A 14,866-nucleotide genomic window follows, 5' to 3' on the forward strand; every position below is an offset into this window, starting at 1 on the left:
GCTGTCCCGATTCAGACCCCAAGAAAGGGTTCTTGGATTTTGTGCAAGAAGGAATTCAAGACCAGTCCACAGAGTAATGTGAAAGCAAATTCATTAAGAAAGTAAAGGAATAAAAGAGTGGCTACTCCATAGGCAGAGCAGCCCCGAGAGCTCCTGGTTGCCCATTTTTATTGTTATTTCTTGATGATACGCTAAATAAGAGGTGGATTATTCATGCGTCCTCTTTTTAGAACATATGGGGAATGCCTGGCATTGCCATCGCATTTGTAAACTGTCAAGGCACTGGTGGAAGTGTAGCAGTGAAGACGACCAGAGGTCACTCTCATCACCATCTTGGTTTTGCTGGGTTTATAGCTTGTTTCTTTTTGTTTTGTTTTGTTTTGTTTGAGATGGAGTTTCACTCTTGTTGCCCAAGTCAGAGTGCAATGGCGAGATCTCAGCTCACTGCAACCTCTACCTCCAGGTCCAAGCAAGTCTCTTGCCTCAGCCTCCCGGGTAGATGGAATTATAGGCATCTACCACCACACCCGGCTAATTTTTGTATTTTTAGTAGAGACAGGGTTTCACCATATTGGCCAGGCTGGTCTCGAACTCCTGACCTCAGATGATCCACCCACTTTGGCCTCCCAAAGTGCTGGGATTATAGTCAGGAGCCACTGTGCCCAGCCTATAGCTGGCTTCTTTACTGCAACCTGCTTTATCAGCAAGGTCTTTATGATCTGTATCTTGGCTGACCTCCTATCTTATCCTGTGACAGAATGCCTAACCCTCTGGGAATGCGGCCCAGTAGGTCTCAGTCTTCATGTACCCAGCCCCTATTCAAGATGGAGTTGCTCTGGTTGAAACACCTCTGACAGTTCTTGGTCTTTCAAAGGACACAGGAGCACTTCCCTTTGATCATATCATGATGCTTTTTTACCTTCCATCTTCTTGCCCAAGGTCCCTAGTAAAGCCCCCAAACCCCAGTGCAGCCCAAAGACTGGTCCCTGCCGCTGTGGACACTGGCCCTTCCCAGTGGGGCAGGGAAAGGGGACTTGCGTTCCTCTGATCATTTCTTTACCTTTCTTGCTTTCTCCTGGCAGGTTTTCCAACGCATTCTCTTACTACGGGTTAGTTCTACTCACCACAGAACTCTTCCAGGCAGGAGATGTCTGCAGCAGTGAGTATCTTGGTTGTCTCTGCCAGCAAACTACTCCCATACCCTCAGTACATACACAGCCATGCACACACTCCCACCCCAGGCTCTGCCCTTAAGGGACTGGGCCTTGTACTACTTACTACTTCTGTGGTTTCCAAGACACTCTGTAGAAACCTGGACAGTCTTGTCGCGATGGAGCTAACCTTAGTGGGGCCGTATCTTACGTCAGGGTTTGGGCTCTGAAGTTCGCACTGTTCAAAGATAAACCAAGGCTCATTAAAGAAAAACAGACGCAAATTTGAAAAGTGTATCTGAGCAGAGAGTGATTCATGAATCGGTAGAAAAGAGCTGAAGAAAACAGAAACAGGGAACACAAAGCAGATGGGTTGTTTCAAAGTGACTTACCTTATAGGATTAAAATAGAGCAGATTTTCTTGGCATGCCAAGTCAGGTAAACAAGATCCCTTCGCATGGGTTGCTGTGACTCTTCCTTTTAAAATTTATTATTTTATTTGTTATTTTTGATGGAGTCTCACTCTGTTACCCAGGCTGGAGTGCAGTGGTGGGATCTCAGCTCACTGCAGCCTCCACCTCCTGGGTTCAAGCAATCTTCCTGCCTCAGCCTCCCAAGAAGGTGGGATTACAGGTGGCGCTACCACACCTGGCTAATTTTTGTATTTTTAGTAGTGACGGGGTTTCACCACATTGGCCAGGCTGACCTCAATCTCCTGACCTCAGGTGATCTGCCTGGCTTGGTTTTCAAAGTGCTGGGATTACAGGTGTGAGCCACAGTGCCTGGCCTATTATTATTATTGTTTTTTTTTTGAGAGAGGGTCTCATTCTGTCACCCACGCTGGAGTGCAGTGGCACAATCATGGCTCACTGCAGCCTCCACCTCCTGGGCTCAAGAAATCCTCCCACCTCAGCCCCCCAAGTAGTTGGGACTACAGGCGCAAAAAGAAACACCATGTTAGGCCGGGCGCGGTGGCTCAAGCCTATAATCCCAGCACTTTGGGAGGCCGAGGCGGGTGGATCACGAGGTTGAGAGATCGAGACCATCCTGGTCAACATGGTGAAACCCCGTCTCTACTAAAAATACAAAAAATTAGCTGGGCATGGTGGCGCATGCCTGTAATCCCAGCTACTCAGGAGGCTGAGGCAGGAGAATTGCCTGAACCCAGGAGGCGGAGGTTGCGGTGAGCCAAGATCGCGCCATTGCACTCCAGCCTGGGTAACAAGAGCGAAACTCCGCCTCAAAAAAAAAAAAAAAAAAAAAAAAAAAAAAATCAGCTGGACATGGTGGCGTGTGCCTGTAATCCCAGCTACTCAGGAGGCTGAGGCAGGAGAATTGCTTGAACCCAGGAGGTGGAGGTTGCGGTGAGCTGAGATCGCGCCATTGCACTCCAGTCTGGGTAACGAGCGAAACTCTGTCTCAAAAAAAAAAAAAAAAAAAAAAAAAGAAACACCATGTTAGTTAAAGTTATTTATTTGTTTATTCATAGAAAAGAGGCTGAAAGTTTGCAGGCCAGGTGGCTCACGCCTGTTTAATTCCAGCACTTTAGGAGGCTAAGGCGGGTGGACCACATGAGGCCAGGAGTTTGAGACAAGCCTGGTCAACATAACAAAACCCCATCTACACTAAAAATACAATAATTAGCTGGGCATGGTGACGCATACCTACAATCCCAGCTGCTTGGGAGGCTGAGGCAGGAGAATCGCTTGAACTTGGAAGGTGGAGGTTGCAGTGAGTAGAGATTGTACCACTACACTCCAGCCTGGGTGACAGGATGAGATTCTATTGCAAAAAAAAGAAAAAGAAAAAGAAAAAGAAATATATTTGGGGGTAAAATATTTTGATTTCCTTCAGGGTCTGCTATCTGCCGAGTGATGCTCTACTAGAGTCAAGTTGGAGTTTGGTATCTGATTGCCTGGAAGAGTCTGTTTTGTTGGTCTTATGATCTTTGTTTTAATGTTACTGCTGGCAGTTGCCTAAACTCCGAAAGGGAGGGGGTAGAAGAAGGAGGTGTGTCTGAGTCCCCTTCCCATGATGGCCAGAGTTCAGTTTTTCAGGTTTCTCTGGGGTCCCCTTGGCCAAGAAGGGATCTGTTCAGTAGACTGGGAGCTTAGGATTTCATTTTTGGTTTGCAGTGAAGTTACTCTGAGCTGATTTCAGTTGGCTCACCTAGGACCCCACAACACTGGAGCCGTCTGACTATAGGCCTCTCAGTTAATTTTTTCTAATATCATTTCTTTTTTTTTTTTTTTTTTTTTCTGAGACAGGTTTTTGCTCTGTTACCCAGGCTAGAGAACAGTGGTGTGATCATAGCTCACTGCAGCCTGACCTCCCATGTCTAAGAGCTTTTTAAGGTGAATATTCAATATAGGTTAAAATTATGGAGTGAGACTCCCAGCACTTTGGGAGGCAGAGGCAAGAGGATCACTTGAGACCAGAAGTTCAAGAACAGCCTGGACAACATGGCAAGACCCTGTCTCTACAAAAAATTTAAAAAATTATCTGGGCATGGCAGTGTGTGCCTGTAGTCCTAGCTACTAGTTGGGAGGCTGAGGCAGAAGGATTTCCTAAGCCCAGGAGTTCCAAGCTGCAGTGAGCCATGATTACACCTCAGCAATCCAGCCTGGGCGACAGAGTAAGACTCTGTAAAAAAATAAAAATAGGCTGGGTGCGGTGACTCACACCTGTAATCCCAGCACTTTGGGAGACAGAGGTGGACGGATCACGAGGTCAAGAGATTGAGACCATGCAGGTCAACATGGTGAAACCCTCTCTCTACTAAAAATACAAAAATTAGCTGGGTGTGGTGGCAGACGCCTATAGTCCCAGTTACTCGAAGCTGAGGCCGGAGGATCACTTGAACCCAGAAGGTGGAGGTTGCAGTGAGCCGAGATCATGCCACTGCACACAGCCTGAGTGACAGAGCAAGTCTCCATCTCAAAATAAATAAATAAATAAATAAAATGATCATCACAAATCCCCTAAAGAGCCCTCACAAAGCATAGTACTCAGAGCTTTATGGATATGATCCTGTGCAGTAATTCTCATGTGCACATTAAGTCTGAGGACCAAGTTGGCTCTCCACCATGGCTACATAACAGAATCACCCGGGAAGCTTTTAAACAATGCCCAGACCCATTTAATCAGGACTTGTGAGGGCAGGTGAAACCCAAGCATTAGCAAGTTTTAAAAGCTCCCCAGATGATTCTCTTGTGCAGCTGGAGGTGGGAACCACGGGACAAAAGAAAAGCTAATGCAAAGGAAAGTCTCTGTGCTTTTTTATGCCTGTGCTTTTAAGCCATTCTGACTTTTAAGATACAAGTAAATTCTCAGCATTGAACTCAGAGTTGGAGGATAAAAGAATCAAGTTCCTGCTTGTGTTCGGGGTTCGCCCAATTATCTTTTTCATATTAAGGCTCTATAATCATAGTTAACAGTTTTGTTTATTGGTATAAGGATTGAATGAGGTAGTGGAGTCCCATCTCACTGCAGGGATGTGGGGGAGTCTGTGTTCAATGTTCTGCTGATGGAAATCTATTGTAGAGTCAGTCACAGGGTTTGGTATTGACTGAGCATAGACTGCATCTCCTAAGAGCAGAATGCTTAAGCTAAGCATCCTAAGCTTAAACTAATAAGTATACTGGGGAATGTGGTAAAACAGGGGTTAGCAACCTTTTTCTGTAAAAGATCAGGTAGTACATATTTTAGGCTTTGTAGGCCAGTTGTTTGTAGCAGGACAATGGTGGATGGTATGTTGTTAAATTAGGTCCAGCCTAAAGTTGCCTCCTTACATATTTTAAGTTCAGCCTAAAGTTTTCTTCATACATAGTGAACTGAAATCTAACTGGATGTGTGAACAGACCGTAACCTACTCTTGCGCCAGTCACTGATTTCAGCCACTCAAAAGCAGTCAACTGGCCGGGCATGGTGGCTCACACCTGTAATTCCAGCACTTTGGGAGACAAGGTGGGAGGATCACTTGAGGTCAGGAGTTCAAGACCAGCCTGACCAACATGGCGAAACCCCGTCTCTACTAAAAATAGAAAAATTAGCCAGGTGTGGTGGCTCATGCCTGTAGTCCCAGCTACTCAGGAGGCTAAGCCAGGAAGATTGGTTGAACCGGGGGAGGCAGAGGCTGCAGTGAGCCGAGATGGCGCCACTACCTGGCATGTAGCTCTGTTGCCAGTCTGGGCAACAGAGTAAGACTCTGTCTCAAAAAACAAAAAAAAGATAAACAGTCAACTGTTCAAATCCTATTCAAATAAGGCAAACACTGAGCTGTAACCTGTCCGGCTGTTTCTATACCTCGCTTCCGTGTTCTGTCACTTTCCTGCTTCTGTCCGTAAATCCTTGATCACTTGCAGCACCAGTCTGTCTGAACTTATTCTGGCTTATGGGCTGCCTGATTTACACTGTAGTCTTGTTCAATTAAACTCTGTTACATTGAATTTGTCCAAGGTTTTCCTTTTAACAATATAAATGAATGAGCGTTGCTTGTGTTTCAATACAACCTTATTTATTAATGCAAATTTGAATTTTGTATCGTTTTTATGCCTCATGACTTCTTCTTTTAATTTCTAAAAATCATCTGAAAAAAAAATATTTTTAGCACATAGGTCAGGCAAAAACAGGCAAGGGACCAGATTTGGCCAGAGTTTATCAACCCCTGTTGAAAAGCTCTGTCTTATACCTGGGTGGGAAAGTAAAACTATAGAACAAGCCCACCGCTGGAAATTAGGAGACCTGGGTTCCAGCACCAAGTACCTGTGTGACTTCGGGCAAGTCATTTATTTAATATGTATTTTCTACATGCCAGGTACTGGTCTATGTATCGGTGTCCAGGAAAGCCAGAGCTGGACAGAAGTAAAAGCAGTGAAGGAAAATTTCATTTAGTAGCAATTGCAATAGGAAAAGAGAAACCTCAGTATAGAACTGGGTTCCTTTCTATATGCACAAGTATTCAAAGTGGGGATTTACAGCCAGGGAGCAGGGTGGGGGAGTCAGCGGATGGAAAATTGCTAAGAGGAAATGCCAAGGATAAGATGATTTCTGGTTAAACTGACTTGATAAAATTATTGCTGGGCCAGGCTCACACCTGTAATCCCAGCATTTTGGGAGGCAAAAGTGGATGGATTGCTTATATTCAGAGGCTCAAGACCAGCCTGAGCAACATAGTGAGACCCCATTTCTACAAAATGTAGAAAAAATTAGCATGCCTGTGGTCCTAGCTGCTCAGGAGGCTGAGGCAGGAGGATCACCTGGGTCCGGGAAGTCAATGCTGCAGTGAGCTCTGATCACACCACTGCATTCCAGCCTGGGCAACAGAGCAAGGCCCTGTCTATAAAAATATAAATAATAAATAGATAAATAAAAAGATTGTTGCTGAAGGCAAGTATAGGGGAGGAAGCATATCTTTCCTTCTACTTATGCTGTTTTTATGACTGAGTCCCCTATGACAAAAGACAGATTAAGAAGACAAAAGCATATGAACTTATTTAATCTAAGTTTGGTGTAAATAAGACACAGGAGCTTTCATAAGGAAATGAAGACCTGAAGCATTGGTTAAGCCTGAGTATTTTTGTGCTGGATTTGATGAACAATGGAGAGTCATAGAGAAATATGATAGGACAAAGAGTGTGTGAGCTAGTGGGGGGAAGTCAGCAAGCCTTGTTCAGATTCTTCTCTATCTCTGTGTCTTTGGAGATAAGTATGTTCTTCTCAGGGTATAGGCAGGGCACCTCTCACCTGAGGGCTTTATGATCTGCTTCAAATTGGTCATAAAATTGCTGGTCATAGTGGCTCATGCCTGTAATTCCAGAACTTTGGGAGGCTGAGGCGGGCAGATTCTTGAGCTCAGGAGTTTGAGACCAGCCTGGGGAACATGATGAAACTCTGTCTCTATCAAAACTACAGAAACTTAGCAGGGTTTGGTGGCACGCATCTGTGGTCTCAGCCACTTAGGAGGCTGAGGTGGGAGGACCGCTAAGCCCAGGAAGCAGAGGTTGCAGTGAGATGATAGTGTACCACTGCACTCCAGCCTGGGTGACAGAGTGAGACTCTGCCTCAAAATAATAATAATAATAATAATAATAAAACAAAGTCAGAGAATCCTTCCTGGGTTTATGACCAGCTTCAGGGATGAGGGGCAAAGGAAAGTCAGAGGCACCTTCTCCACATGCTGTTCCTCCAATTCTTTTGGCGTAAAATATTCAATATGCCAAGGTGCAGTATTTGGGGACTGGTGTGTCCTGAACCCCATCACAGGCCAGGGTGATAGCAAACGTGGAGCATGAAGAATTGGATCAAAAATATCAAAGCCATGCATTTTCACTACACTCATTCAGCAGTATCTTGTCAAAACTAGATAGAGCCCAAGGGTGAGGATGAATTTTAAAGAAGACTCAGAGAGTGTGACAAAAGTTTAATCAAACGGGGGTTTTGGCTATGTGTGGTGGCTCACGCCTATAATCCCAGCACTTTGGGAGGCCAAGGCAGGCGGACCACTTGAGGTCAGATGTTCAAGACCAGCCTGGCCAAAATAGTGAAACCCCACCTCTACTAAAATGCAAAAATTAGCCAGGCATGGTGACATGTACCTGTAATCCCAGCTACTCAGGAGGCTGAGGCAGGAGAATTGCCTGAATCCATGAGGCGGAGGTTGCAGTGAGCCAAGATCATACCACTGCTCTCCAACGTGGGTGACGGTGTGACAGTCTCTCTCAAAAAAAAAAAAGAGAGAGAGAGAGAGAGTTTTTGTCAGCTGAACATGGCGGCTCACACTTTTAATCCTAGCACTTTGGGAGGCTGAGGTGGGTGGATCACTTGAGCTCAGAGGCTCAAGACCAACCTGGGCAACATGGTGAGACCCCCGTCTCTATAAATATATGTAAAAGTAGCCTGATGTGGTGATGTGCACCTATGGTCCCAGCTACTCAGGAGGCTGAAGTGGAAAGATCACTTGAGCCTGGAGGGTGGAGTGTTGCAGTCAGTGAGTCAGGATTGTGCCACTGCACACCAGCCTGGCAACAGAGTGAGAGCCTCTCTCAAAAAAAGAAAAGAGAGAGTCTTTAGAATACATCAGTGAATTCTAATAACAAAATACAAATATTTCTCCCCTGTGGGCTTATATTTGGGGAGAAGGGGTGACAATAGCATGAGAAATTATATAGTATATTACAAGGTAATAGATGAGTTAAAGGAAAAATTTTAAACAAAAGGTAAAATCATGCCTCTCATACAAATATAAAATGAATACATGACTAAGATTTCAGTTAACTCATTCATTAATAAATGAATCAATTAAGAATTACTGCCGGGCGCTGTGGCTCAAGCCTGTAATCCCAGCACTTTGGGAGGCCGAGGCGGGTGGATCACGAGGTCAAGGTATCGAGACCATCCTGGTCAACATTGTGAAACACCGTCTCTACTAAAAATACAACAAAATCAGCTGGGCATGGTGGCACGTGCGTGTAATTCCAGCTACTCAGGAGGCTGAGGCAGGAGAATTGCCTGAACCCAGGAGGCGGAGGTTTCGGTGAACCGAGATCGCGCCATTGCACTCCAGCCTGGGTAACAAGAGCGAAACTCAGTCTCAAAAAAAAAAAAAAAAAAAAGAATTACTGAAAGTCTGAGTTTGACCTTATTGCAAGCTGACAAGTTAGCCTTTCACAGTTCCCACAGGTGCTAGCTGAAGACACAACACTCCTGGGTCGGAGACAAAGGACTATATTACTCATAACAATTGCAGTAGCCAGAGTATCAGCATTTTCCTACACCAGTTCCTTAAGCCCCAAATCCCCCAAGATAACAGGAAGAGGGGCGGGCAATACCTACAAAAGGACTGATTTATGTAACAGGAGAAGAACCCTGAGCTTAAGGAACCCCGATCTTTTATACTGCACAGTAAGCATTCCTGTCCTTCGCTCTGGAGAGAGATATTATACCTTCAAAAGCCATAATTAAACTACTCTTTGTACCAAGGGGAGACATTCTCTTTCTTCCAAGGCTGTTTGCTAAACAAATAGCCTTGAAAATATAGTCCAGGGCCAGGCGCAATGGCTCATGCCTGTAATCCCAGCACTTTGGGAGACGGAGGCAGGCCTATCACCTGAGGTCAGGAGTTTGAGAGCAGCCTGGCCAACATGGAGAAACTCCATTTCTACTAAAAAAATACAAAAATTAGCCGGGCATGGTGGCACATGCCTATAATCCTAGCTACTCAGGAGGCTGAGGCAGGAGAATCACTTGAACCTGGAAGGCAGAGGTTGTGGTGAGCTGAGATCACACCATTGCACTCCAACCTGGGCAACAAGAGTGAAACTCTGTCTCAAAAAAAAAAAAAAAAAAAGTTGAGCACTCATGAACATAAAGATGGAAACAAGCCCAGGTGTGGTGGTTCACACCTGTAATACCAGCAATTGGGAGGCAGAGGAGGGAGGATAGCTTGAGGCCACCAGTTCAAGACCGACCTGGGCAATGTGCCAAATCCCCATCTCTACAAAAAATACAATAATTAGCTGGGCCTGGTGGTGTGTGCCTGTGGTCCCAGCTTTTTAGGAGGCCAAGGTGGGAGGGTTGCTTGAGGCCAGGAGTTCAAGAATTCAGTGAGCAGTAATTGTGCCACTGCACTCCAGCCTGGGTGACAAAGTGAAACGCTTTCTCAAATTAAAAAAAAAAAATAGGAATGTAGGGCAGAGAAAGGGGCAGTAGTTCGAGTGAAGTTTTCAATAGGGTGATCAGCTTAGCCTCAATGAGAATGTGAAATTCAAAGAAAGACTTGAAGGAAGTGAGGAAATTGATCATGGGGAGGGATAAAGGGCAATCTAGGAAGAGAGAGCAGCCAGTGCAAAGGTCCTGAGGCAGGCACATGCTTTACTTGCCTGAGGAACAGCAAGAAGACCAGTGTGCTGGAGTAGAGTTAGTGGGGCAACAGAGGAAGAAGTAGAAGGTGGGATCAAGGATGTGTTGAGTGCCAGGTAATAAAGGGTCTTGAAGATTTTTGAAGGACTTTGGCTTTTACATGTGTATCATGGGAGGTCATTGCAGAGTTTTAAGCAGAGGAGTTGACTTAGGTTTAAAAGGATCCCTTTGACTGAAGTGTTAGAAAGAGACCGTGGCTGGTGGGGAGGTCAGTGGGAAAAGCGGCAGCAGTATTACTGCTCACCCTCACCCAGCACAGTAAAGTCAAACATCTGCACTGAAGTTTGCAGTGGGAGAAAGGAGAGTGTTTATTTGCAGGGTACCAAGCAAGGAGGATCAGGCAGCTCATGCTGAACATCTGACCTCCTGGGTGACTTTCAAGCAAGGGTTTTTACAGGCAGGGTACATTTCAGGAAAGCAGAAGTTACAGGCAGTCACAGGTCAATCCGTGGAAGCTGTACATTGGTTTGGCCCCCAAAATTGGGATATCTTGAAGAGGAAGGGGCCTTACAGGTGGCTTTAGAGATTCTTTGGTTAAGAACATGAGGCTTTTTCAAGAACTTGAGGTCAGCAGAATGGAATGTGGGCATGACTCTCTCTAGGCCCCTCAGGAAAAGATTTATAATAAAGGGCAGTGGTCAGAGTTGGGTCCTCAGTTCTCCTTTATCTGAGGTCTCCTCAATGGTGGTCAGCATTTTCCATCTGGTGGAGTTCTGGGTTTCTGAAACCGACTCAGGGACATATGTTAAGATGTCATCTTTGGTTTCTGTAAGGAACCAAACATCTCGTGGCTCTAACCTCTTTGGGTGGCTATTATTTTAAGGTATTATTACTTTCCTATTTATTAAGTTCTTCAGTTACTTCTCAAGGCTAGCTAGGTGCCTGGAATTTCCCTTGAAGGGATTCAAGATTTTCCTCTATTTCCATGTTTCGGCGGGTGGGCAGAAGACTCCTGAGATGGGGCTCCTGCTCTGTCTCAGCAGTGGTGAAATCTGGCCAATCCTAGTCTAATATACTGTGAAGGCTGAACAAATAGGATTTGCTGATGGGTTGACCATAGGATACAATAAAAGAGAAGAGTCATGGAAGCCTCTGGGGCTTTCTGCCTGAGCAACGGGAAGGGTGGAGATGCCACAACTGAGATAGGGAAGGTGTAAGTGGACCAACTTCGGGGACACTCACCCTCTCTGAGCCTTACCTGTTAAGTGGCTGCTTCAGATAGGTCGTGTGAGTCCATTTGGACTGCTGTAACAAAATACCTTAGACTGGGTAACTTAGAAACAACAGAAATTTATTTCTGTCAGTCCTGGGGGCTGGGAAGTCCAAGATCAAGGCACCAGTGGATTCAGTGTCTGGTGGGAGCTCTCTGCTTTATAGACAGCATCTTCTTGTGGTATCCTTACATGATAAAAAGGGGCAAACACTGTGTCCTCAAGTGGCAGAGGGGCTGGGGAGCTCCCTTGACCTCTTTAATGAAGACACTAATCCCATTCATGATGGAAGAGCCTTTATGACTTAATCATGTCCCCAAAGTCCCACCTCTTAATACCAACACAGTGAAGGTTAGGTTTCAACATTAATTTTGGAGAGACACATTTCAGACTACTGCACCTTTATCTTTAAGAGGCTAGTCCCATAGTTTGAGAGTAAAGCAGGTCAGGAAGGGAGCAATGTAGCATTCATCCTTCTTTATTAACTCTGCCTGGTCCAGGGATTAAATCTTGTTTCTATGACCTTTTGGCCACTCACTGGGTTCCACTCCAATTCACATTTTTTTTTTTTTTTTGAGACGGGGTTTTGCTCTTGTTACCCAGGCTGGAGTGCAATGGCACGATCTCAGCTCACTGCAACCTCCGCCTCCTGGGTTCAGGCAATTCTCCTGCCTCAGCCTCCTGAGTAGCTGGGATTACAGGCATGTGCCACCATGTCCAGCTAATTTTTTGTATTTTTAGTAGAGGCGGGGTTTCACCATGTTGATCAGGATGGTCTCGATCTCTTGACCTCGTGATCCACCTGCCTCGGCCTCCAAAAATGCTGGGATTACAGGCATGAGCCACAGCGCCCGGCCCAATTCACTTTAAATAAAAAAGTTAGGAGGAGGTGGTGAGGGACAGGAACAGGTGATAAACATGTATTAGTTATCTATTGCTGCATAACAGCATTACCACAAACTCCTGACCTGCAGAAACTATGAGATGATAAATGTGTGTTGTTTCTTAGTGGCCTGAGACAGCACACACTTACCATCTCATAGCTTCTGTAGGTCAAGAGTCCAGACACAACTTAGCAGGGTCCTTTGCCAGGCTGCAATCAAGGCATCAGCCAGGACTGAAAGGCTGCGTTCTCATCTGGAAGCTCAGCTGTGGAAGGACCCGCCACCCCACCTATCTGGGTTGTTGGTAGCATTCAATTCCTTGTGGTTGTAGGACTAAGAAGTTCAGATTCTTGCTGGCTGTCAGCTGAGGCTGCCCTCAGCAACTAGAGGCTGCTCTCAGCTACTTGCCACTGCATAGGCCACCCACATGGCTACTTGCTCCTTCACAGTCATCAAGGGAGAGCGTAAGAGATAGTCCTGGCCGGGCGTGGTGGCTCAAGCCTGTAATCCCAGCACTTTGGGAGGCCGAGGCGGGTGGATCACAAGGTCAAGAGATCGAGACCATCTTGGTCAACAAGGTGAAACCCCGTCTCTACTAAAAATACAAAAAAATTAGCTGGGCATGGTGATGCGTGCCTGTAATCCCAGCTACTCAGGAGGCTGAGGCAGGAGAATTGCCTGAACCCAGGAGGCGGAGGTTGCGGTGAGCCAAGATCGCGCCATTGCACTCCAGCCTGGGTAACAAGAGCGAAACTCCGTCTCAAAAAAAAAAAAAAAAGAGACAGTCCTGCCCGATGGGCATTTCAGTCCTATGTAATGCAATCACATACATCCTGTCACCTTTGCTGTACTCTATTGGCTAGAAGCAAGTCACAGGCCCCACCCACACACTCAAGAATGTGACTACCAGGAAGTGGGAATGGGGGGCCACCCTAAAGTCTGTCTGCCACTAAAGTGCCTGCTATGTGCTAATTCTGGGCTAAGCACATTCGTACCCACAGCCCACTTTCATTCTCTCAATCCACTTGTGTGGTGCTTTTATTTGCTCCAGTTTTATGAGGAAATTCACACTTAGAGAGATGAAGCTAGACTACTACTGCTTGATATTCAAACCTGAGTCTGTCTGTCTCTGAGCCTGGGCTCTTCCTATGGCATCTAAATGGAATCATCCCAGAGAAGGAGGTATGGGGAGCAGGAAGGTGTGATTTGAGACTCTCTATATGAGTCTCCCTCTCCTTCTCTCTCCCAACCCTAGTCTCCAGTCGGAAGAAGGCAGTAGAGGCAAAATGCAGCCTGGCCTGTGAGTACCTGAGCGAGGAGGATTACATGGACTTGCTGTGGACCACCCTCTCTGAGTTCCCAGGTAAGGGACCTATGCAAGGTGAACCTGGGGCAGGCAAACCTGAGAATATGGCAATTGTTCAGCTGGTGGCTCTCTCAGCCCCACCTGGAAGCAAATCCCATTTCTAGTCAGCCAGGGAGTTTGTTTTTAATCCTTACCTATAAGTTGTCAAGAACTGTGAAGAGGCTGAGATTTTACCCTACTTAAAGGCTGTGAAATTAAGCTGCCCAATTTCATGCATGCTGGCAGAAGACATGAGACTCCTGGGTCAGAGACAAAAGAGTATTATAGCAAGCAGCTTGAGTAGTACCTTGGTGACTGTTTCCCTTGCCCCCAAGTCCCACAGGGATGATGAGGAAGGACCCAGGTGGAGGCTACACATGCAATGGATTTGCAATGCAGCTGGGGAACCCCAAACTTAGGGAGCCCAAATATGATTTTTATAATAGTCTGCTAGAAACCTCCTCAAGGGAGACATCATCTGTATTACACTGGACAATAAGCGAACCTGCCCTTTGCTCCAGAGGAAAACAGTATCTCTATCTTCCAATGCTGTTTGCTATACAAACTACTCTGACATGGTAGCCTGGACCCAAAGGGCAGCTGGTTCCTCTGCTCATAAGATGTGTAGTAATATGAGAGACCCATGGAGAATCATCCTCCAACACCAGGCACACTGGAAAGGAACAGTAGAGTGTCAAAAATCCAAACTTGCACATGATGCAAAGATGATCTCTCTTTTTTACTTTAAGAGGAATCATTATTACAACTACAATAATATCTAGTACTTATTGAGTGCCTATTGTATGCCAAGGACTGTGTTAAATGTCTTACAGATACGATCTCATTTAATCTTGTGAAGTCATATGGTTATTCCCATTTTACAACTGAAGAAACTGAGGCTCAGAGTGGTGACATAATTTGCCCAGTGTAGCAGAAACTGTTCCCACAACATACAACTGCCAGGATTCTGGGCCTGAAGACTATCTCAGAAGGAATGAGAAGTCTCTGTACCTAAAAGCAAGCAAAGTAGAAGGACATGCCAGGGAGTTAGCACCTGGGAGCAGCCTTTAAACAATAACTGTGGGATTTGGTGGACAAATACCCCAGTGTCCTTGCCCATCAGCAGGAAGACTCCAAAGCACATGCTCTATGCTGGCTTTTGAGTCCCCCAGTGGAATTCAAGCCCACAGTGGTGACTTGCTCGATACCCACCTTTTGACAGTTGCTTTCCTTTCCCAAATTTACCTCCCCGCTCTCCTGCTGGTCCTTCCTTGGATTACCTCCCAAGTTGATGCCTTGTACTTATATCCTTGTCCCAGGGTTTGCTTCTGGGAAAACCCAACTACGATACTGAGT

At 45.8% G+C, this 14,866-nt stretch overlaps 1 protein-coding gene across 1 annotated transcript in view; it reads left to right on the forward strand.

Moving 5' to 3' along the window:
• Positions 1-14,866, forward strand: part of SVOP (SV2 related protein) — a 104,075-nt gene that overhangs the window by 76,053 nt on the left and 13,156 nt on the right. The window contains exons 11-12 of the mRNA XM_003932278.3: positions 1,083-1,159; positions 13,421-13,528. Coding sequence (XP_003932327.1) covers positions 1,083-1,159; positions 13,421-13,528 — 185 coding nt within the window. The remainder of the gene's footprint in view (positions 1-1,082; positions 1,160-13,420; positions 13,529-14,866) is intronic.

Source organism: Saimiri boliviensis, chromosome 7 (assembly GCF_048565385.1).
Source record: "Saimiri boliviensis isolate mSaiBol1 chromosome 7, mSaiBol1.pri, whole genome shotgun sequence".
In the NCBI taxonomy this organism is placed as follows: Eukaryota; Metazoa; Chordata; class Mammalia; order Primates; family Cebidae; genus Saimiri; species Saimiri boliviensis.